General features: G+C 32.3%; 1 protein-coding gene across 4 annotated transcripts in view; it reads left to right on the top strand.

Moving 5' to 3' along the window:
* The window catches only part of LOC130441144 (titin), a 453335-nt gene that overhangs the window by 382058 nt on the left and 45433 nt on the right, over window positions 1-25844 (top strand). For all 4 annotated transcript variants that reach the window (XR_008909591.1, XM_056774695.1, XM_056774694.1 and 1 more), the window contains exon 5: window positions 17274-17435. Coding sequence is in view for 3 of the 4 variants with exons in the window: in XM_056774695.1 (XP_056630673.1) it covers window positions 17274-17435 (162 nt within the window). In the remaining variant the exon portion in view is untranslated. The remainder of the gene's footprint in view (window positions 1-17273; window positions 17436-25844) is intronic.

The following is a 25844-nucleotide window of genomic DNA, read 5'->3' as shown; positions in this document are numbered from 1 at the left end:
CAGTTTGATTAGGAATGTACAATGATAATTAAAGAGAAAAACGAAGCTATGTTTTATTAGACAATCCAAAATATCCATAAATTTATCAGCTAAAAAATCTGGGGAACTTATAGCGTTATCCAGAAGCGACATTAAACAGACAGATCATTGCCCCATCAAATAGACGATAGGCATGGCAGAGAATGACAATTGCAGATTTTGCGAGCAAGTTATAGAGAAAGCAAAGCATCTATTCTGCGAGTGTCCTGCCAATGGTAGTGGGATATAAAAATACCTTGGGAAGGTAAAATAACTCTTGGGTATACACATAGAGTGATAAACACTTTCCAAACAATCTACAACACAATTATCAATTCAGTAGAAGTCAGGGCGAAAAACGCCAAAGAAATTTTACAGGTGACTTTGATATTTTTGCAAGATCGAAAGTCGCGGTCATTTCCTGCGCAGGTAAGTAGGAGCAGAAGTATCCAATCGTCAATAGCACTTTGTTGACCCTAAAACAGGGGCTATACCCAAAATATTGATCCAACTGGAGGCACATGAGAAGAAGAATATCGAGGGGGGGAATCAGCGAGTCTGGCGAAAAAAAGTGGATCCATTCGATGCAATCATTGTAGATATAAAATTTTTGTATCCTGGAAAGAATGATCGACCACCAATAGAATTTTTGTAGAATATTTATTTCTATTGTTTTTATTGCTCTTTCGTGATCGGGAAATACGTCAATGCTATCGATTCGGTCAGGTTAGGTTAGGTTAAGTTTAGTTAGGTCCGGTGCGTTTACTACCTTATTTCTACTTTTCTTTCTTTTTTCGTGGCACGAATAGGCCCAGGTATATTTTCTTAGTTCTTATTCGATTCTGACCAATTCCTATCATTTTTACCTACCAATTCCTCTTGGCGTTTTTCGGAAGTTTATCCAAAGTCAGTTTTATTTTAACCTTTTATAAAAGCCATTGGAAACCCCGATTATATCAATCAGTAGCTGACTGATTTCCTTTTTAGTTTGTTACAGTCTTGTCTCGTCTTGGAGTAATCAATAAAAACACTCAAAAAAATTACAAATTTGTGATTCATACAAAAAGTCGTTGAACAGTAAAAAGTAAATGAGATCGAAAGCAAATGAAGCTTGTACATTGAAGAATCCCTTGACGAAATAAAAAATTTAATAAAGACTTTTTGGTAGAAATCATTGATTCGTTTGTTTTTGTGATTTCTCTGCAGTTCGGTTTTCTCGATAAAATACTTTGTAAAACTAATTTACATCTATTAACTGTCAGAGTGGCATAAATAAAAACATTGCACAGTAATTTGAATAAAATTATTTTTTATAGTGTAGTTTCTAAATCCTTTTGCCAAACTCGGAAGGGCGTAGACGGTTTTCCGGACCTTCATCTTCTCTGGCTGTTTTTCCAAGTGATTGTCCTTTGTTTTGTTTAGTTTTGCTATCACATCTACATTTTCTTAATGAAATTTACCGCGGAAAAAAAATTACAAGACGATTTACGAGCTCTTGTAACTATATTAGATTATTGTTCTAATTCAGTTTACCTCGAAACAGCGCTAAAGTGAAGCTATGAAAAATAAACGTCACATGGAGGTACTTGGTGAGATTCTAACAATAGGCTGAAATTTTTATTATTTAATTTAGTTGCTTTTGAAGACGATACAACGATTATAGCTGTCGTACAATTTTTGTCTTAGCTTCTAAATAGGCTTCAGTTTCGAAGATAACCTCTTCATCGGCGCATTCTTGAGGTCCGGGAACAGTTAAAAGTCGCTGGTTGTTAGATCTGGAGAATAACGTGGATGCTGAAGCAATTCGAAGCTTGATTCATGCAATTTTCATTGATTTGTGACACAGTGCACGTTCTTAATGAAACAGTACTTTCTTCTTCTTCAATTGGGACCTTTTTGCTGTGATTTCGTCCTTCAAATGCTCACATAACGCTACAGAATAGTCGCTGTTTAGGATATTTCCCTTTAAAAATTATTATACCATGCACAACACAAAATACTGGTGCCTAAACTATGCCAGCCGACTTTTGCGTCCTTTCATTTGCAGTCCATTCGGCTGACTCTCAAATAACTAAAGTAAGAAATGTTTCGATCTTTTATAACCAAATTTACTTTTTTCGATATTAGTTTGAAACGAAATATAAGAGTGAGGTCTCAACTATTATTATACTCATATATGACTAGAACAACAGATCGCCTGAAGAATCATTTCGCAATCTAATCAATCCATACAGTGCCACACAGTTAATGGAGACCCTTTAATTTGGAACTTTCAAGCTCTTCTGCGTCTGAAGACCGTTAGCGGCTAAGTGATACTACATAAACTTGTCAATCACTAAACTACAAAGAGCACTAAATGACTCTTGAATCGGTAATTTTAACGCCACCTCATGGCAATGAATATTGAGTTTTTAATTAATTCATTCCGTCTGTATAGTAGATTCAGTTTTTCAGTCCGAATCTTCAGAAAAGAATCGATAAACTTGATGTATCTGCTAAATACAATGGGACAAAATCATTAAATCAGTTTTATTGGTTTATGTATTTACAATTGAGCTCCAAAATTTAAATCCAGAAGTAGATAAATTATAAAAAAAAATCAGTTTTGCTTATCGTAGAAATATTTTCTTGGAGTGGTTTTTATCATCAACGTTTTCTTATATTTTTAATATTTACGATAAATTTTTTAATTAAACGATACGGAAACCTGATTCCAAATTTGTTCGAGTTACTGAAATCGTTTTTCCTCGAGATATGCCTACAATTAGTTTCTGAAGGACCCTTCACTTTCTCGCAATCAAGTCTGATCGAAAGTGATGACCAATCAAATCGCATGATTAGTATGAAGGTCAATCGAGACAAAGCCTGGAATTTATTGGAAGGATAGACACATGCTGACAATACGGCATCGTTGCATTCAATCAATTCTTTATGACATAACCTGAACAGGATCGGAGCTAGGAAAACCAAATCATAAAAAGATTGAATTTTTATTTAGTTTAATTTGTCGACAAAATTTTAGAAATAGAATTTTGAATCTTACGTAATCATAATTGTAGTATGAAGTAATGTCTTATTCTTTTTAACTTAATGCAAACCAAACTTCTTTAACCATCACAACTCTTCACATTATTCTTCACTCTTCACTCTTCACCTCAATTTAGAGCTTTCAAACTCTTTCTATTCATATAACGTATGAAGCCCGGGTGCGGCTAAGTGATACTGCATAAACTTGTCCATCACTAAACTACAAAGAGTTCAAGTAACTCTTTTGGATTAGTAACTTTAACGCCAGATTAAGTTTTTAGTTAATTCATTCCGTCTGTTTGGTAGATTCAGTTTCTCAGTCAGAATCTTCAGGAAGGAATCGATAAACATTTCAGCTTTATTGAAGTGCAACCAGTCTAACGAATAGAAGTTACCAATTATTATATTTTCATATTTTTTTCCTGACATCTAGTTCTTTTCACACAACAGTTTGTTTAGTTACAAGTGTGTAATTCATTAAAAAAGATAGGGGGTTTTTATAGTTATGCTAGTTTTCATTGGAGCGCTAGCCCATTTTTTTCTTCTTCAGTTTTCTTCTAATGAGGGTGAGGTTGATTTAAACTGATACGGTATACTGATCATAGATATAATGAGGAAACAGAATAGAGATGTGGTCGTTGGTTGGTTTATAAAATATTTTATAAGATACTCGCTATGAAAAAACAGGCTTATCGTCAAAATTTGATAAGTAATCTTTGAGATAAATGAACTTCTTATTCGGTATATATAATTATTTTAAAAAAAATGTGTTAAGACTATCGGAAAAATTTGCATATATAGATTAAACCCACTTCAACCGTACCTGTTCTATAAACTTTCTTTCAAGTGCATTAATAAAGTTTCATCTGATTGGATTTCGTCCTGTAAGTCCTTTTATCCAGTATTGCCTCTATTAATGTCATTAAGAAGCTCTTACATTTAAGGATAATTGAATGATGAGGTGCCAATGCATCTTCTTCATTCAAACACGACAAATTGGAATATCGAATATTGATTTTATGGCTGAAGGAATAAGGACTTGATTACCGGAATGTCGAATTGAAGGAATCTTGCATTGCATTTGAAATCAAAATCAAAGTTTCACTGCATATTTACAACATAATATATAGAGGATTATGTTGAGCTATTGAGAATTAATAGCCTACATTATTTCGCAAATATGACAAAATAGTAGTTTCGTTCCAAAGAATTTCGTCTACCTGTAAACCGAATTGTCAAAATATTATAAATTGCATATAGTACGACAGGATACTACATAGTGTGGCTAATAATCAACTCATTTCCAAAAAGTGGAAAGAAGCTAAGAAACCAGAGGAGGTGATAGCGAAATAACTTCCAAAATGGAAACCACGTCCGTAATTTCCATGAATTTGAAAGACAAATTCATATAATATGAAGGATCGTCCAGTAATCTGAAATGATTTCCAAAAGGAACCTCAATTGGGAGCAATAGGAAGGAGACCCAAACGCTCATACTGTGCAAAATAAGTTGTAGGTATGGAGAAAACCTTCAAATCTAAATGTAATTAATTAAGTTTCGTCAATTATTTACGTGTCAAATAGAAAAAAATGGCTAAATTTTATTCTTGAAGAGTTGTACCTAAATTGCTTCATGAGACATAAGATAAAGAATGACATAAGATAAAGAATTTAACCATTTTCAGTAACCAACCTTCCAATTTTCTCAACCCACCAAGTATTTTGTACGTTACGCTGTATCCAAGGTCAAAAAATCTTTTTGACAGCCAAATTTTCATGCAATATTGAATATTTGAGAGTGAAACTAATGCCCAAATATCTTGCAATATCAGTTTACGTACAGCATTGATCATTTCTAGCATAGCAGCTGATTTTGAACGACCTTCACGAAATTCATCCTGTCACGAAGTGCCGCCACAATTGAATTTAGAAAACCAGCGAAACACGGTGGCTCGTGATGGTGCTCCATCACCAAAAGTCGATGTTGATCAGTACAGTTTTGTTGCTTTATCCACGTCGAAAGTCATAAGAAATCATCACACGAAAATGTCTGCGAATTGATTCCATTTTTTACAATAACAAATCTTTTTCTTCTTCTTCATCATCATACGCTAAGACTTAGTCCATAGAGACTAGACTTAGAGACTTAGTGTTTGCATCAATGGTTACCCAACTGCAGCTGGGATGATGAAGACCAGCTTTCATACCATCTTCTCTTGGTCATCGGGATGTAGCAACTCTCGTATTTATAATTTAACTGGACTATAACTGTTTTTCATTACAATCAGAATAACGTCAAATATTATTATCGAATTATCCAAAACTAGATATGGTTTTCTTTGCTTGAAACAAGGATGATCCGACCCAATAATTTCTAATCCAATTAAACTTTTTTGCGGTACATTTTTATATTCGGGAGTGTTTCGTATCGGGTTGCAATTTCAACGAACTGCCAACGCGACATTATACGGCAACGTTATACACTCCATCTAACAAAGTAAAAAGAAAACTTCTCCGAAGTTTGAAAATTCTTCCCTGACACTGCACCATTGTTCACTTCAGCGATTTATCTACCAAAAAGTTTTTACTTACGTCAAGGTTTTTCTCTTTCAATGTCATCGTTGCACAGAAAATTTCAAGAAATGAAACGGTTGCGTACAGAGATTATAGAGATTGTTATTGTAACAGTTATTTCCGAGATTGAATCACTCGCCATGTGTCTAGAGCTCGCGTTTTTCTTGGTCGAGATAAAAACTAGAAAAGTTGACAAACTGATTCAGTTTTTTGGGTTGGATTAGTCTATTTTCTATTACGGAACGTGGAAAGCGATATTTTTACTATATCCCAAATCCTAACAATTTATCAACGGATGTATGGCACATCACTTGAAAGGAATTTAGATAAAGTATCCGGATATAATCATTTTCAACGATGTTTAGAAAAAACTTAATTCAAAGTGCAACATTTGTCATTATTTGTTGGCAAAAAACAGCAAATTTATTCAATAGAATTCATGATAAAAACCAACTTCATCACTCACACGTATTGGATCAAGTGAAAAAACTAAATAACAAAGAAGCTTTGAGAGATTGGAGCACCAGAAAACAATTTTAAATCATTGAGATCCCATAAGAAGTGAAAGATTACTGGCAGAAGATTCTGGTTTATTGTACACAACTAATTCAATCTTCATATGATACATACCGAAAAATAAATGAAGATTATTATTGTTACGAACAAGTTCGCAAAATGGTTCCCTAGGCCCCCCTGTTCAGTACTATGGAATTTTGAAAATTCGGTGAATTCCCGCGGCGTATATAACATTTTCTAAAAATGGTAAACTCCTTTTGATGTTTATTTCTATATACTATTTTAAGGCGGTTTATTTACAGTATTCCTTCAAAATAATTTGTACGAAAGTCTATTTATTTAATTCTTTTGTTTCTTTTTGTTCTAGAACTTTGTAGAATTTTATTTAGGTATATAAATGATTTGTACAAACGCAGTTAGTTTAGTTTTAAATAAATAGTTGGAGTGAAAAGAACAAATTAGTGAAATCGTAGAAATTATTTAAATGATATTTATAAGTAAATTATTATAAGTTAAGTGTATTGTATAGTGTGTAAATAAATTAAGTACGTAAGAGACAGTGTTTATTAATTCACCCCACGAATAGAAAGAGTAAATAAATACGAAAAACGCTAAAGCATCGTTTTGGAAGTACTAGTTTTGCAGGAGCACAAAATTAGAGTGAAAAAATATATCTGGTGTTATTAGAAGACACTATTGATCCCACTCGCACAAATATAAACGAGAATGATAATCTCAGAAGACGGCGTAAATTCATATTACAGTATACCTACGTTACTAGTTATTTTCTGTTAATACTGTTAATACTCCGGCAGATTTATAATTCATATAAAACGTTTTCAGCCAGAGAAGATCTGTCAGGGTTTAATTTGCAGTCAATTTTGTAAAATATAATCCAATTGGTGAGTGATATTCTAGATTGGATTATAAATTATAAACCATTTTATACGATTTTTACTCACAAGCTAGCCGTTTTTGTCTCCACAGTTTCCTTACATTCCAATTTCCTACGTGTCTGAAATACTACATCCAAATTAATTATCGGTATATGGTATATTTTTTATTAAAAAATAAGAAATTGGGGAGGATGTGGCGACGTGGAAAATGTCAGAACAAAAATCGACTTGGCTCGGTCAAATATCGAGGTGTACTGAATTTATTACTCCTTTCGAAAAAATATCATCTGTATACTTCCGATTCCTATTTTTCTTAATATCTTTTCCTGGAATAATACCGGAAATTCGTATTAATATAATAGAAAAAAGCGAGTGCTTCAGGTACTCTTGAAAGCTTTCAGACTACTGAATATTTGAATGGAAAATTAATTTCTAACTTCCCTTTTTGAATAAACTTATATCGAGATATTCTCTCAAGTACATTAAATAATTTGAGTGGATTTTCAGCTTTGTTTTTTCAACGCCATGCTACATTTTTGTATTATTAATGAAACGTTAAAAATAGGTATTTGTATGGAATTTATAAGAATAATAATTATTATTAGTCCTCTCACCTGTCGAATTTTAAGTTACAACATCGATTTTTATGGAAATTTGGATTTATATACAGTTCATAACCTTGATAAACCTATGTCAAAGTGTCCTGTGTTCTAGGTATTAAAACAACCCCTCCTAGGGGTTGAAACTTTTATGGCAAATGTTACGTCGAAGATCGATAGATTGACTAATTTCTTGCCGCTTTTGTTTAAAAGTTTTCTATATTTTTTCGAGTCAATAATGACTGAAACTCTACATTTTCTACTAACTTTTTTGGGGTAAACTTAAGTTAAATTTTCAAAGTAAATGAAATGAAATACGAATTAACTTTGTATAATTGCTATTACCAGAAAAATTGGTTGGAATTATTTTTTGACAAACAGCTTAATAACTTAAGGCATGATTCCTATGGGTTGAAGCGAATTACGATCTAAAAAATTTTAAAATGTGAACAAATAATTAAAGACGCAATACAATGAAAACGCAACTTTGGCATTATTTTAATTAGAAGACGTAAATAAGCAAAATACGTAGGTAGGAAACTAAAAAACCATATTTTTCTAAACAAAATGTCGGCGGTATTTTTAATATAAATAAGAATATTTCAAAACATAAAATAGTTCATATTTTAGTTCAACTCATTTAATAATTCTTTCAATATATTCATAAAGCTGTATTATATAATGATATAATGAATTCAAATTCTTAATGCTACGCAATATCAATCATTACAAGTTTATTTTAAATTTTTTTCTCTCGAGCAAATATTTTAAAGGGTTTTGTTTATCGAATTGTTTATAAACTTGTTAAAGAATGTCAACATATCTACAAACAAATCAGTTTAACTTAATTTCATCCAAATAATGCTAAAATCTATAAACAAATAAAAACTTTGGCCAAAAATATATTTATTTTTCAACGAAATCTCTATATACTATTCCCAATAAGTTTGATACCTTTGTATAATAAGAATCATCAATCTCCACAAAATAGCCATTAACTTCATCACCTTTTCATTGTTGGTAAATCTTCTACCACAGAGCCGTTTTCTCAAGTTTGGAAACAGAAATGATCCGATGGGGTTAAATCTGGCGAATAGGGTGCATGAGGTAGCAATTCAAACTTTAATTCATATATTTTGGCCATTAGATGTGTGAGCTGGTGCATTATCTTGATGAAACAACACTTTCTTCTTAGCCAATTGTGGCTGATTTTGCTTGAATTCTTCGCTGTTGATAGATTTTTCTTTTTAAGATAGTGAATGGAAATTATTCCACGCGCAATAAAAAGAACCGATACCATGACCTTGTCTGCAGATGGGACGGTCTTTGCCTTCTTTGGAGCCGGTTCTCCCTTTTCAGTCCATTGTTTTGTTTGTTCTTTTGTTGTGTGAAATGATGGACCCATGTTTCATCCATGGTTATGAAACGGCGCCAAAATTCGGCTTTATTTATGTGAAACATTGCCAAACACTCGATGGAAACTTCACAACGCTGTTTTTGTTCCATTGTGAGCAAACGAGCACAGCTTTCTCATTTCCAAATTTTCAGTTCCTTCAACATTTCCGGAGTCGTCTCCTCATTTGGTCGACCACTGCGATTCTGGTCTTCGCAGGTCGTACAGCCTCGTTTAAACTCTTAAATTCACTGAAAACGTTCATTATTGATGGCTGCCAAGCAAATACTGAACCACGTGGCGTCTTCAAACTTGAATCATCTACTATATACTTTGTGTACTTTCTAATACAGTTGTATTTTTCAACTACCGTTCATCTCTAGGTCAGGCCAGATACTTCTGGGACCATCCTCATATTTTGATGAAAGTTACAAATTTTTATTAAAATTGGTGATTTTTCACAATTTGTACGGCTGGCGAATGAACTATAGATAAATTACAGAAAGCGATATTCAAATTGACCATATTTATCAATTGAGTTTAAAATACTTAATTAGAATTAAATACTTTTCGTTTGAATATCAGTATTTACAAATTAAGAAAATCCAATTCCCGTTTCAGTAACAAGGAATTATTTACCCGTCCTTTCTTGAAGCCAAATGTAATTTGCGTCGGATAGAAACGTCGCTTTAGACAATAGATTTATACAGTTTATTTGCGTTTCCTCGTCAGATAAGCAGAATTTTCTAACTCGACTATCTAGCAGCTGTCCCTGATACTAATTACCTAATATGTCAACCAAAAAATCCGGTGGCCGATAAAAGAAGAAAAGTCGCTGCATAGGCGGAATCGAATTAAAAACCGGACAATAACTCTTTAGCAAATCCCGCAAGACCTTAGAGAATAAATCGGAACTAGAAATGGTGAGAGCTAGAGGAGTTTTAATTTAAATTTCTGTGAAAAAATAACGGTTACCATAGATATATTTGAGGCTTATATATAATTTAGAATCGACAGTCGGATAGAAAACAATTATAGAATAGTTGATTTAACTATTTTGTCTAAATAAAACTCTCAAAACGGTCAAACTGGTTAAATTTTTCAAATTTATGATCAGTATAATCTAGCAAATCATTATGAATAGATTCACGCTGCAACAACAATATAAATTAATAATGTTTAAATTATAACAACATTTCTCCAATAACTTACGAAATATGGCTAGTCAGAAAGTACTACAGCGAAAAATTATTATAATATAATGTTATGTATTGTACAAGTTAGAAAACATGTTTGGTAGTTATTTTTAATTTGCCTGTAAAGATAATTGAGAATGCTCAAAAGCTAAAGCACCGAATTTGGATAGCAATAAATATGTGTTGGTCGGGGACTATACCTTCAACCCTAATATTGTTAAACTCTTCGAGTTTAAAATTAAAACATCCGAAATAGATGAAATTTCAACACAAAATGGCAATGAAATTTCATTTTTATACTTATTGAGGTACATTTAAATCTTTTGGAAATGTAAGGTGTGAAGAAAAATTATTTTATATCTTTCTAAGTGATTTTTCTTTTGATATTTATATTGTATATGATCTAATGATTGATAAAATTATACATTTGTCAATTGTTAATGTTAGTCATATATTGATAAATACCGAAAGAGGTCAAAAAGTCATTTATCACCTATTTTTCACAAGTTCGAGACTTGAAATCAATACGATTTATTAAGACAAACATTTAAGAAGTTCCAAGGAAATTATTACCAAATTAGATTCAGATATTAAAATATAATGGCAGATTCCTAAGTTCCCCAATAAAAATCATAAGTTTTAATAAATTCACGTAAAATTTAGATTTTAGATTTAGATACGTTTTCTGTTTTTCTGTCTTAAAACAGTTACCTCTTTATATAAATACTTTCTAAGTAAACCAAAAAGGAACGAAAAACCTTCCACATCAATTAAAATGGATTCAATAAAAAAACTTGTAAATAAATAACTGTTATTTTAAAAATAACGGTTGCACCTTTTGTAGGGTTAAGCTGAAAGAGAACCATAAAACGACCGAGGACGAGAAAAGCCCAATGTCCATTTCATTTAGGCCTACATCCTTAACAGATATAAATCTAACGACTTCGAAGTCATCTCCTCAAGACGATGATCTTCTGGCCTCTGTAGATGCGTCGCATCGTTTAGTGAAACCACCCTTAGTTGATGGGCCAGATAACTAGAGTCGGTCTTTATTCTCCAGAGTAATATCGAAAATTTCCACAATTCCAGAAGATGAGTTGTGCACGATAAAGTGTTCGTAATGAGGGAAGGGTTGAGCTGTTAGCTGAGACGTTGATTAAATTATTATCATATTATTATCGCCCTTCTTTTATCAGGGTTTTTGTTGCGGTTTGTGTTTTATATCAGTTAGGACGAAACCTTCACAACGAAAAATAATGTTAGTCGGGATAAAGGAAGGTAGAAAAACTACAATAACCATCTATATGTAGGTCGAAAGATCATCATTTTATTGAACATATTAATTGAAAGTTCAGACAAGAATCATATCGAATAATATTATTAATATAATAAAATAATACGAGAGCTCAGCTCCCCGACTAGTGAACGGGGCAGTCAAAGCCAGATGACGCTTTCTGGGATAAGCACTGGAATGCGCCATCCAATTTCCTCTGTTTGGACGGCAACGATATAAGTTCCTTCTGTAGACTTCGCTAACCGGAGATGAAAATGAGGAGATTCGATACAACTTTGTGAAGTATTCAACGTATTTCAACTATTTCTTTTTCTGTCTACCTGTAAAAGTTATCAATTTCATCGTAATTGGTAATTTTCTAAAAGTTCATCAAAAATATGATGATGATCAAAATTTTACGACCCCAAAAAGTCATTATACTAATTATTTTAAAGAAAACTCCGGAAATAGAAAATTTGGAACATATTGAATAAATTGAAAATAAGATTACAAAAAGAAACTCCTCATCTATATGATATAATCAGCATTTTTGAACAATATCAACTGGCACAATCATAAATCCACCACCTCTTTGTCATTCCATCAGGACCTCATAGTAATTCGCGTCTAGCGTTTTTTCTTTTTTTTTCTCACTCCAATTTCTATGAAAGATTCTTTCGAAATCACAGAGGTCGTTGAGCACAACCTTCAACTAGGCCCGTCGTACCCCACTTGACATTACCAATATCTTTTGAGAAATAGATCAGGTGCTTTGGCTTGATGTCATTAGGCAGTCACTCCAGCACTAGCCTAGAGCAGACCTTTTCGGCCATCATGGCTTGTATGGCAGCTCTGCTAACTGAGAATATTGAGATTACTGTTGAGTAAGGATCATTTGGTCGCTCACCATAGAAATGATCGAGCATTAGCCTGTGGCCTGCGACCAGTGTGGCCAGTTGATCCAGCCTGCAGAAAAAGAAGCGATTGTAGGTTCAGTGGTGTCTTGTCTTGTCTAAACCTGCCTTTGATTTATAACTCGGCATTTTCCTATTACGTGAGGTGTTTTCTCTAGAGGTAACTTAGATACTGAGCATGCAGAGACCACAATAAACTGTACCAAAATATTGGAAAGTTTCGAAATAAGAACTACTTGTTATTGTAGATCAAATGCAGATACCCAAAGCAGAAAACACATAATGATCAAGTTCAGAATTTATAGTAATATAAGAAATTATAGACCAAATAAAAGAAAGTCTACAAAAAAAACCTATATGTTCACGGTCTTGATCAAATCAATGTAAAATTTTCAAAATTATCTATAATAAGGTGCATATCATAAATGACACATTTTTGTAGTGGAAGTCTCGAGGAAATCGGTTGATGAAATAAAGAAATACTTGGTACGATCTGAATACAAGCTACTGGGGAGATATATGCAGAAGTTAGTGGGAAAAATCCATTTCACTTTGGTAACTAGAAATGATTTGCTGGACTAGTTTAGTATGAAAAACAAGTTTTGATTTCTTTTTTCATAAGAAATTTCAGATTTGATATTTTAAAACAATTCAAAATTGTTTTTATATATATTATTGGCTTTTGATATTGATATTATCTTATCACTGTACTTTTGTGACTGTTAAAAGTTAAATAAAGAATCAACTATGTATAAACTGCGGTATAAAGTATGAATAAGTTTTGTTAAAGAGAATTTCCCAAAGAAATATTATTTCATTTGGAAACCTACATGGTGTAATGAAGTAATATTATTACCCGTTTCCTTCTGTTGGGGCTTTATTAGTAAAGTTATTTTAATTCCTGTAATTTTCAGTTGAAATGCAGCAGCAGAACGACAGAAAGACTATGCATAAGTTTCTAGATCTCCGAAAGAGATGCGCTTTTAGTTTGAGTGAAATCTAAAACCAACTGCTATGGCAGCTCGGAATGTAAAGTTTTAATTGTTTGTTTGATTAAATTTTCATATTAATAAATATCAGCAGCTTGCATTAATTTACCGTTGATAGGTAAGTTCGCAATAACTTATCTTCTAGAAATTTTCACTGAAATATCTCCAGAAAATCGATTTTGAAACGATTCACAATTGCATCAAATACTAAGTTATGGAGAATTGAATTGAATAAAATGAATCGTTGCTCGACTGGATCGAATGATTGGAATTGGGAAAACTTTTCTAAAAACCAAATATATGCATTAATTTATGTCTTCTATTGTTGAGTGGACATATGTTTTTTATCTTTTTAAGAAACTTAATGTTTGAATATCGCAAAAAATTACACAAATTGTTTTACGAGTTCTAATCTTACTTGAAATACTAGAAACATTCATCTTGGTCTAAAAATGAAATTAAATAGCGAACATTTTCGTGCGATGACTTTTTATGACTTTCGACGTGGATTAAACAAACAGCAGTGTGCCGATCAACTTTTTCGAATTCAATCTTGGTGGCATTTCGCTACAGAGAAAATTTTGTAAATGTCGTCCAGAATCAGTTGTTGCGCCAGAAAACATTAAAAAAGATTGGATGCCGTATAATTTGACAATCGCTCGTGTCGATTGGTGCAAAGAAATGCTGGATAAAATCGCGGTGCTTCAAAAGACATCTATAAGATCGTGACAGGCGACGAATTATGGATTTATGCATATAAACTCGAAACTAAACAATAATCGACTGTATGGGTCTTTCAAGTCGAGCCAATCCAAGAAAAGTTGTTCGCGCTCGAAGTACTTCGAAGCTAATGGGTCTTTCGAAGTAAATGGGTCTTTCAAAACGAACTAAATTCAACAGAAGCTGTTCGTGCACGAAGCAAATGGTCAATTCTGGATTGTACACCAGGATTTGTTTGCCAGAAGTGTTTGAAAAAATTAGGGAAACCAATCCGAGCTCTTATACAACAGTTTAAACAAAAACGGTTTTGAACAGTAAAAACATCGAATTGATAGATCATCCTTGTTTGGCACCCAACGATTTCTTCTTATTTCCGCATATCAAAAATAAATTGCGAGGTCAACGTTTTTCTATATCTGAAGAAGCAGTTAATGCGTGAAATCACATGTTTTGGAGGTAACTTAATTATAAATATTTATTTTTATTTGTCTGTCTCAAAGCTTAAGTAGCAGCCCTTTTATGGCTTTTTTGTTCATGTAGTCAATCCGTTTAAATAAAAAAATCCATTCAGTAAACGCGGTAATAATTTTAATCTGCTCGCTAATTTGGAATATCCCGCAACTTTCGGTTTTAAACGCTCCAGTAGTTGAGTAATTAAAAAGTTTTGTCATTAAATCATAAAACTGCCAACTATGCACTGACTAGATTAGGAAAATTCAAATTTCCGATCAAATAAAAGGATAATATAAACACGACATATTTATGGGATTTGTATGAGTAAATGGAATTACAAAAAATGGTGATTTATTCCTTATATAACTCCGTCGAAGAAAATGTAAATGTTATCCAAACTTATTTCCATAAGATTTTTTTACAATTCACTGGAGAGAAAGCGGGATTTAGCCATCTCAAATGACCTCTTTAAGCAACGAAATGAATGCTGTTTTTACTTTTTTGATGTCGGCGGATTTTACTGAGAGGAGATTAGATATCCGTCGACATTCGCAAATATTATATATTTTTTTGTCATTTATTTTGCAACCTGAATCCACTGTTTTTCGGATTTTTTTCCATTAACCGTATACGTTTACCAAAGGAAATACAAAACGAAAAATTCGGGTCGTGTTTATCAGATTAAAGGCACAAGAAAATTTTCTTCTTTGTAAATTTTATTTATAATGTATTAAACTTTGATTTATTTGAAAAAAAAATAAATAAAAAACAACAATTACGGTTAAATGTCAGATTGTGGCTTTAATTGGGGGAAAATGTTCTCTCTATAAATAACAAAATAATAACTATTTAATCAGATTGGAGAGCCACAACAATTTATGTTACTGAAATTAACAATTATAATTATTTATTCCCTTTTATTATTTATATTTCAAAAATCATAATTCTGTGAATTGATTACTCAAAGATAATACCGCGTAAATTCACATTTGATGAATTAAAGCCAATTAATAGTTGTTTAATCGTCGCGTCGTCTGGAAAGTTTAATTGACAGGAAGTGGCAATGCCCAACATCAAAATAATTGGACCTGCTCGAAACTGAAGTTCGAAATTTTATATTATTATACATGTTGTCGTCAAAAATCTATTCATAATTTGAGTGCAGATATATACAGGGTTTATATATTTACACCAAAGCAACGCTTGCCATTTGTGGAATTTTTTCAAACCAAATCAGTTCTCAGCAACCGGCATTGTATCCTTCCACTTTATGAAAGATTTTACGGAAGTATATTGGATTGGGAACTCTCAAGATTCAACTGGTCTAGGAAATAAAGGACATACGACGAACGTACGCGCTGCCAAATCGGTAAAGCACATATAGATATTTATGATATTTAGATATTTATGATATATAATCCACAACCTTTTGTCGAAATATCCACACAACCTTATTGTTTTGTTGCTCTATGGGCTGAATAATCAAGTGGTTCTAATAGAACGAGGCCACATTGACAAAGGAATCATATGACTCAATACCCTTAGATTATTTTCTTTGAGGTTCTGCATAATCCCTTGACAATGTCTATAAAGCAGAGATAATTGAATACCTGGAAATCAGAATTCCAAAAGTTATTAAAGGAAGTATATATATTTTAGCCCTTAGAATCCTCGAAACCCACCTATCAAAATAATTTTTATAATAAGATCAATGATAAACTATGGCAGGTAACAGAAAATCGAGGGCACACTTTTTTTTCTTGGAAAATCTCATTTTTGTATCGAAACGTCAATAAAAATCTTTCCAGGAATCGTGGATAAAGAAAGTGGGGAGCAGAACGACAAATGAATAAAGTAACAGAGGAATGGAAATATTGGAAAAATGGATTGATGGGAGAAAGATCAAAACTAAAACATCAATTCGCTGGAAAGAACGGGGATTTCTATTGCACTGTATAATTTAAAAAACTACAAATTTTAACCATATTCATCCAAAAATTTCAACTTCCATACTGCATCAATACTGACACAATATTTTTCACCGGCTCGCTGATAAACGGAATGATTTATTACTTAATTGAAATATAGCCTAATGTATACAAATATTCTGTATACACCGATTGATTAACGTCAACTCTTTAATTAATCAAAGTACACGTAGAGAGAAGTATTTATTGAAAGAGATAATGATATTTATGCGGTTGTATATGACGAAATATTGGACCACACTTGTTTTATTATTATATTCTAAACCGAGCTGATATTGATGGCTATTACCCACTACAATAAAAACTACGCTACCTGCTGGTTAGATTTGTAGTAGTCATTTAAGTGAATTATGGCTATTATGTGTGAGTAGAAAACTATACTTTATCCACGACTATAAAGAAAAAAACGCAATTAATTATATTCACTACTCTTGATCAAAATTGACTGCATTTGAAGTATGAGTATTTCATGATAATTGTTGAATATTATTAAGTTTTTGCCTATATCTCTGCCGATTGGAGCATTTTGATTGTCATTTCGTTTGTCGTAGAATCGTCCACGTAGCCTTCTGCTACCAATGCGCTCTTCTAGCCCCCATGTCAATCAAGGGGCTGTCACATTATTCAGAATACGTTACTTATTATTTTGTGAAAATTACCAATTACAGTTTTCATTTTATTGTTGGGTATAACTTACAAAGTTTTTCTTTGTTCCAGCTAAATATGTAGTAGCCAAATCGAAAGACGACGTAGAAATGGGAATGTCAACACTGCGATTAAACCTCAAAAGGGGTGATTTACTGGCGCGTTTCGAGTGCAGGGTCGAAAGTGAAGCTCTTGAACAGCCAATCATATCATGGGTACAAATCGATGTAAACGGTGAGTTTTCATTTTATTTTTTTTTTTTCAGTTAATATAGATATTTCCAATGTTTCGTTTACTTTAATGAATATTAAATATCTTAAGTAAAGTTACTACAAGTATAATTACTAGAAGTTATATATCTAGAAACGATATGAGACAACGAGACCCATTATCTACAACCCTCCTCAACTTAATTTAAGAAATCAGAGTAAAACAAAATTGTATAAAAACCCTACGTTAAATTTATGGTAATAGAAATCAATATCATATGATAATGTACTCAAAGCAAGATCCAAAAAAGAGCTTCATAGCATATTTGTGCTACTATAGGAGAAAGGAAGAGAAAAAAATGGAAAAAGAACAAATCGAATATTCGGGATTCCCTATCACAAATAAAAGAGACGAAGGAAGAGTTATAGAAAGAAGAATATCCAAAAGCAATCAAGCAACAGGAATTATATAAAAAATATTAAACCTAAAAGATTTTCATAAACATCTGACATAAGAATATACCACACAATAAAAAAAGCGTTAAATTTTGCCTTTTGAGATCCCATTGACATTTTTCTTGGAAAATTAGATTCCTGCCATGTTTATAGAACCTTTTTTTTGCAAGGTGCAAGGGTTCTATGAGCTAAAATATATATGACAATACAAGAAAAATCATCAATTTTCCGTGATTTTTTTATCAATCATACTTATTCGGTTTCAAAAGATCATAAAAATGTTGGCAGGAAGTTTCATAGGGTGTTTCTAGGCCTCGGAAAGTTTTGCGGAAAATTATCACCCTGAGTCCGTTATTTGCAGAAAATTGTCCAAGTCGCAGACTTTGATACAGTTAATTCACAAAGATTGAGTCGTTTTATTAAAAAATAAAGGTTCCTTTCTAAATATAAAAATCTTCTACGTACTGTAAAAAGTATAGAAAGTATAATTAACGAAAATACAATCAGATATAAAAGAGAAAGCAATTCCCTATTCTACATTATAAAAGAAGTACAAAGTTGGGATTTGACCTAAAATCGAAATCATGACTGACATAGATGTCCCGACAAAATTCTTTCCCATAAACACTCGCCATAAAATAAAGTTTCAATGTAGCCCTTTTGCGTCTTGGTCCTTTCTCCTACTAACTTTATATCAGTCGTATAGTTTCAGATTCAGTGGTTGCGCGATAACAAAAACGACACCGATGGTGATATAGGATACGTAAAATGTCCTCGTAAAAAACTGTGTTGCATAAGCTCTTCTTCTTCTTTTATAGTTCCTATCTGAAATAATGTCATTACGGCCATGATTTCGCTTTTAGTTCGAGGAAACTGCGGTATAATTTAACTCAAAAACTTGATTTTATAACATAATAAACGATTTTTACGGTAAATATTCGAATAACTGAGTTGCTGGTTTGTCAATTAAATTTAACAACGGCAATTGGACATTCTAATTGAAAAATAGATTCCAAAAATGGATTTAATTTCTTTAAGATTATGGTCATGCTATATATTTTGAGACACAAGAAAAATCATTTCATTTATATTCAAAACAATCTCAACCTATATCAATAGACTTTTTCAACTGTACCTTACAAAACTTGGAAGTCTTAAACTAGTCAGTTTTGAAAAGTGATGAATTGCTTAATCTATCTCATTCTCTGTTGTGAAACGCTCCCCGCGTAATTGCTTCCTTAGATTAAAGAATAAACATAAATCAAACAGAGCTAAATCAGGAAAATAGGGTGAATTATACGTTGCCGAGCCTGGCAAAATCAACTGGTTTACAATCTCTGTTTCAAAACAGTCGTCCTAACTGAACGATAATCTTCAAGCTCAATTTCTTTCATTAATCCTCATCTACGAAAAAACTGCGTGCATAATTTTCGTGACAGATCTTTGCTTTGTTGTCTTTTATTTTCAACAGTAACTGAGTAACAGTTACTAGTGAAGAACTTTCATCACCAAATGTACGTTGCAACCGATAGCAAATCAATGTCTCAACTGCAGTCAAAGCTTTCTACTTAACAACCCTAACCAATTTTCATTAAGAATGAAATTTTCTAAAAAATGAACAATAAAACAGTTTACAATATGGTACAGTTTTTATGAAACTCAGTGTGTATCTAACGTGAATAATAAGAAACATAATTCATCTCTTTTATAATAAAGGTTAACGTGTGTTTCGTAACATTAACCCTCATCCTATCAGGGTAAAGTAATTTAACTATAAGAGGCCTGCTAATTATCCTTTCCTTCCATCCAACTCTACCCCGCTCTTTTTCCAGAAAATAAATCGACAACATTCTAAGCAGGGTCGTATTAGGACCGTTTAATAACTTTATCATCTCCATTATCAAAATAATCTAATAATGTATATCAAATCATCTGCAGTATCTCAGAGATTATATAGTATTTTTGGGATAAGTTTACGATTTTGACTTAGACCTGGCACACATTTTGATTGGTCATACTTACCAATCGTTTTTAATAAAACTCACACATTCTGCGGAAATAATGTTCATGATATACAGGCTACGAACTCAATTGGTATTAGCTACCCCGTTTAAATTGTCACACATTGAACTCCAATGCTTTTAGTCGTGGAATTATTAAAAAAATCCAAGCAATATAATCCTATGTTTTGCAGTAACTATGCTACACAGTTAGAAAGAGCGAAAACCGATTTGTTGGTCAAACCATTTTGTAATAATTAGCTTAATTCCACTTATATAACTGCCTCGCCGTTTTTCTCTAGAATCTCTCAGGTAGGTTCAACAAATCGCTTTTATATTATTATTTATTCAAATATATTTATCAGAATAAATACTTTGTATTTGTTAATTAGTTAATGCTAGAAGATTGAATTGAATATCGGTCTTCGATTCATGATTTTGTCTTTAAATGAAGTTCAATTTTTTTACTACATCGTACATTTTTTATCGAAGTCGATCTTTGTTTGCACGTCTGTACGATGAACTTATATTTCATATATATCATACCTCAGATACTTCTTTTCATTGTGGTAGTAGGATTAAATTAGTCAATATAAGTTGATCATTTGTGATATCTGATGGAACAATATGACAAGCGATTGGACTTTAATGACAGTATGTAGTTCTCACAGATTCTAGTTTTATCACTCTAGATATTTCTGTCCACATTTCTCCCAATACAACAATAACGAGGTAGTTACTCAGGAAGTAGATATCTCTCAATCATAAACGGTACACATTTAATCATATTTATTTGATCAATCGTAAGATTGTCTTTGAAGCATATTTTATATTTTACATTCCGGTCCTGTTTTTCTCCCGCAACAAGCAGAGATTTCAAAAAGGGGGAGAAACGTGAAACATCAACTTGATGTGAATACCCTGCTACTTAGAATGTACAAGTCTATACTTAAAATTCGTTGTCGAGACTATGTGTATAATCCTAAGGCATTGTATATAGTTCCACTTGTTTTCTGTATCTATCTCTCTATCGTGATTATTTTCTTATCAGATTCGAGAACATGAACGTTCATTCAAGAGCAACATTAAACAAACAATAACATCATCTGATAGTTGATACATTTTTTCTATTTTTGTCTATATTCTTTAGAATTTATGTTTATGAAAAATGAGACTTCACCTAATTCAATTCAAATGGTCAATATTTCCCAATAACTGTAGGTGCTTTGCTCTATTTAATATTGTCAACTAGATATAGAAAAGCGAAGGAATTGGGATCCAAATCGACGATGACACCTGTTCATTAATACGTGCAAACGACAGAGATGATTCAGAAGATATGGCATGCAAACTAAACGAGAAATACGGAAAATGTGTACTGCAGATGAACGTAGAAAATAGACAGTACATGTCTACAGATAATACAACCGATATACAACTAGTGTTATTGTTGAAGTGAGTTTTCATAGACGCTGACCGAGTCCTAACTAGTACTGTATTTAATTTTCTCATGCGCAGAACTTACGTAACGTTTCATCGTTTTGCTGAACGGATAAACTCGTAAAGGGAATGTTAAAAAAGTTGCGATCAAGTTAAGTCGCTTAAACTCCTTTTTTGGAGTTTATAAACTGAGAATTATAATTATTGACCCACTTTAATATTCCAAAAATCCATTTAAATATAATATTACTATTGAATTAATAGTGAGTTAGTAGTATTGATGTAACACAATATTTGTTGTCGGCGTAAATTTAACGAACCATTTATGTCCAGAAAACACAAGGTCCACTCCAGTATTGCTTGTAACCATAGTTCTCAAGTAACAAATCAATTGTCATTCAGCATTGTAATTAAATAATTTTAGATTTAAATTTTAGACTTTGTAGAGGCAGTACAAACACCAACTCCAAAATACTAAGGATACATTTTTGAATCGTATCAGTAGCAGTTGAAACCATCAGAACTTTCTAATCTCAATTTATTTTTATGGGACTTTTAGAAGGAGTTGACGTGTTTAAGTACTTCAATCTAACAAACATACATCGAAGTAGTGAGAAGATGTGGAAACACCGAAAGCATTATGGTATAAATCACCCGACTCTAGGTCTTATCTAAAAAAATGATTAAAACTAATTGTAATCTCTACTTAATCAATCATAACAAAAATTCACGATTTAACACACTCAAATTCATTTCATTTTTATAATTTAGTGTGGAAAACTGAATAATTTTCATATCACAACATTAACAAGCACGCAATAGTTGGTAGTATACATTTGAATATTAATGAGGGTGGGTCAAACTCGTAATTATGGAACTTGAAAAAATCCAACTCTTGAAATAATGAATTTTTAACAAGGTTGCATAGAATACAAAATTTCACTAAATCAACAAACTAATTTGATAATTTTGTTTGGTATGAAGTTGACAAAGTGAGTTTGTACGAATGCAGAATATGAAAGTTGTTCATGAACCAGGAAACAGAACCTAACGTTTAGAAAGTAGCAAATCCTTGAAAGTTTAAAATAAAAGTCTTTGAATCTCTGCAAACTATAAACCACCATCAAAGATAATTTTGGGATTCATTATATATTACTTTTGAATAAGATATAGCTGCATTATTCGGTGACGTTTCTGATCATAATACTATTCCCAATCAGTTTACAGATAAATCTAATTTTCTATATATTTAAATCATTTCCATCCTCACAAACTTCATCTATATTCATAGAATAACAGACACGTTGACCATTTGATATTTTTTCTGAATAGCTCGTCAATATTCTCCACCAATTTGGAATTTTGTTATTATTGCCTTAAAGGCCATGGGAATGAATTTGATGGCATCGTCGATGTTATTATGGTTTTGTTCATTTTACGCATATTTGCATAATAGCTTCACGATTTTGTGAAACTGTTATTTCAAATAAAAGCACTTCTCCGCATACGTTTATACAAGATGGAGCAATCTAAATCTGATCAATTTTTGTCATTCTCATTCGCCCTCTTAATCTTTATGATCTAGTCAAACTAACAGAATGACTATATTTAAGAAGACCGCAAGAATAAATCTACTAAGATTACGAGAGCTTACTTGATCCAAATTTTGTATTCCCTTCAGCAAATGGAATCTTATATCTTTCCCCAGAAACTTGAGTTTCTTGAGTTTATCTCTTTTAAAAGTATGGTATGACTAATGCGTTTTTTTCATCTCTTCTGAATCACAGTTTCCCGGTGATATTTTTGGTGTGGTTGGAGTGTGGTGGAATGGTACCCTGTCAACAGACCAAATCAGCTGGATTCATACCAGTCTGAAGACAATGGTACATTTGGATCCGCCTGGGTCCATCATGGACATAATACAAAAGAAGGCAATAATCCATTTAGAAAATATTTACAGAAGATCTCGATTATTCGATAGTTTGGCTAAGCGATACAATTATTATCCTTTTCCTTTCCTTATGAATGTTGATTTCTAGTGATTTTAACCTTAGTTCTGATTATTACTTTGAATTCTGAATATTTAGTCACCCAGTAAAACTAAAACGCGTTTTTTCTATTGAACACGTGTTAGAATAAGATTAACAAGTTGTTCTGTGATTGGTACGACATTTTACCTATTGTCAAATATATAAAGGTATTAGTTATGCTCGTGAATCAAGAGAGGGCGAATTCATTTTCCTCTCCCGAACCAGCGAATTTGTGTCCCTACCTTCCTCTACATATTACTTCTCTAATATTTAGTACCAACATGAAATAAGAGAATTGTTATATTTCTAATTCTATTCTCAACAACTTTTATTAAATAACTTAACCTGGACTAAAGTCTTCGATTCATTTTTTCTACATTATATTGCATATTTAAATGTTTTTGTTCTTAAGATGTTTCTTATGCAGAACAGAAACAGCAAAAAAAAGATAATTACTCTAAATTGCATTAAAGATGTTTTTTATTCACAGTTTGTAATTTGTATTAAAGTTTATTAACAACCCAGTTATTTTTCGCATAGAAAAGTATTTATATTGTTCATATTTTCCCTTGAAAACGTAAAAAGTTCTATGGCTCTCAAGAGTTTATATAATAAAGAAGTTAAAAACTTTTGTGTTAGAGAAGTGTGGAACTATATATTTTTCTATTTATTTCTTTTCCACTCCACTCATATCTTCGTCTCTCACAATTTTTTTGTTTCCTACCAAATGCATTTTTAGAAATATTCGCAGTAATGGTTAGACTGGGTTTTTTACTCATAATTAGTTCTCGTGGACACTTTGAACACACAGTTTGGTTAGGATACGGATATGCTCGTACAGAGACCGTCAAACAATTAAAATGAAGCATGTCGGTGGAACTTTTTTTTGAAGTTTATAAATTGGAAAACATAACTATCAACCTACCTGATTTTTGAAAAAAATACAATCAAACACAAATTTACTGAATTAATATTGCATTAGTCCTCGGTTCTTTCTAATAAACTCATAATCCAGTACTGTTTGAGCTCAATTGATGAGACTTTATATTTTTTATCAGCATAAATACAACGAACCATATTCTACCATAGATTTTTCATCGATTTTTATGTCTGGCCATTGCAATAGTTCAATATTTCTTGCTTGGAACGAGGTCAATGACTCATTAGTCTTGTTCAAGGACTTTGAACCATTTTCTAGGGATAGGCTAACGACAAAATTTCAAACTTTGTAGAGGCAGTCCAAATCCAAAATACTGCTGACCTTTTTTTAAATCGCGGACTTTCTAATTTCAATTTATTTTCACGTGAAAAGAGCATCCAGAAGAAGTTATTGAATCAAAATGTTTGAAGAATACAGGCAAAACTTCCGAAATAGAAGAAGACACGGTGCTTTTTTGTGCACTATTCTTCTAATTGTCCCACTTTTTAGGGTACTCCTTACTACAGCAACAATTCTTCTTCCAGGTAATTATTAAAGTTTCTTTTCTAGGCATTCTTTTCTGTTTGAACAATATTTAACGAAATTTCTTTAATAATTCATGACAACTATTCTTCGTCGATTGGTCGATTCTTAAAAAGCTGCAATTCTACTTTTCACTAGATAATTTTCCCAATTTCAATCTCACTATCACAAAGCTGTGATAGTCAATAACGACAACAATTTTAGATAAAATAATCAAATTTATCAGTTGGATTTTTTTTTTATTTTGATTTTGGAATCTCTCGAAATAGTTCCACCCAGTATTTCGATTTGACACTGTGAGAAATTCGCCATCTGTAGAATCGATGGACTTTAGCTGAGATCGATTCCAGAGCGCGAATCACATTTCCGTGTTGGTTTTATCAGTTTTGATAGGCATTGGATGGATTGGAGCATGCAAGACTATATGGGATCGTGTTTTCTTAGTTTTAGGATTTGGTTAATTATTTTCGAGCAAAAAGTAAACACCGCCCCAATCTGTAATACAAAACAAACAAATTTCGAATAACATCAATTTTCTGAAACCGTCACGTTCTTATACGTGGAACAAATCAAATTTAACTTTTCTAATTCAATACATGTGATGATTCGTAAACAACTAAACAAAATGAAGCAGTATTGATGCTAGAATGAAAATTGGATAGTTTTCTATATTAAAATCTGGTGATCTGTTAATTTTCTTGTTGTCTCTGGATTATTTCTTGAGCAGTAGATAGCAAGAGAAGCTCATTTTGGTAATTTTCTTTGGGGAGATAAGGACATATTTATGAGCGATATGGTTTTTTAATAATTGACCTTGATATAGCAGGACTGGGCTTGAAATTGATTTTTGATTGTTTGTTGATACTTCTTTCAGTGTGCATGTGGAGTTAAATTCCGAAATTTGAAAAGAAGATTGAACACAATAAAGCACAATGGCTGCAGGAAGCAGAAAGTTTTTCTGGTGACTCAGCAGGTGTTTGCAAGGTCAGGTACAACTGCGACTTCCCAGTCTAAGTCATTTGGCTGATGAAAGAATTCACCAGGTT

Source organism: Diorhabda sublineata, chromosome 3 (genome assembly GCF_026230105.1).
Source record: "Diorhabda sublineata isolate icDioSubl1.1 chromosome 3, icDioSubl1.1, whole genome shotgun sequence".
Taxonomy (NCBI): Eukaryota; Metazoa; Arthropoda; class Insecta; order Coleoptera; family Chrysomelidae; genus Diorhabda; species Diorhabda sublineata.
This window is presented reverse-complemented; position numbering and strand designations above follow the sequence as displayed.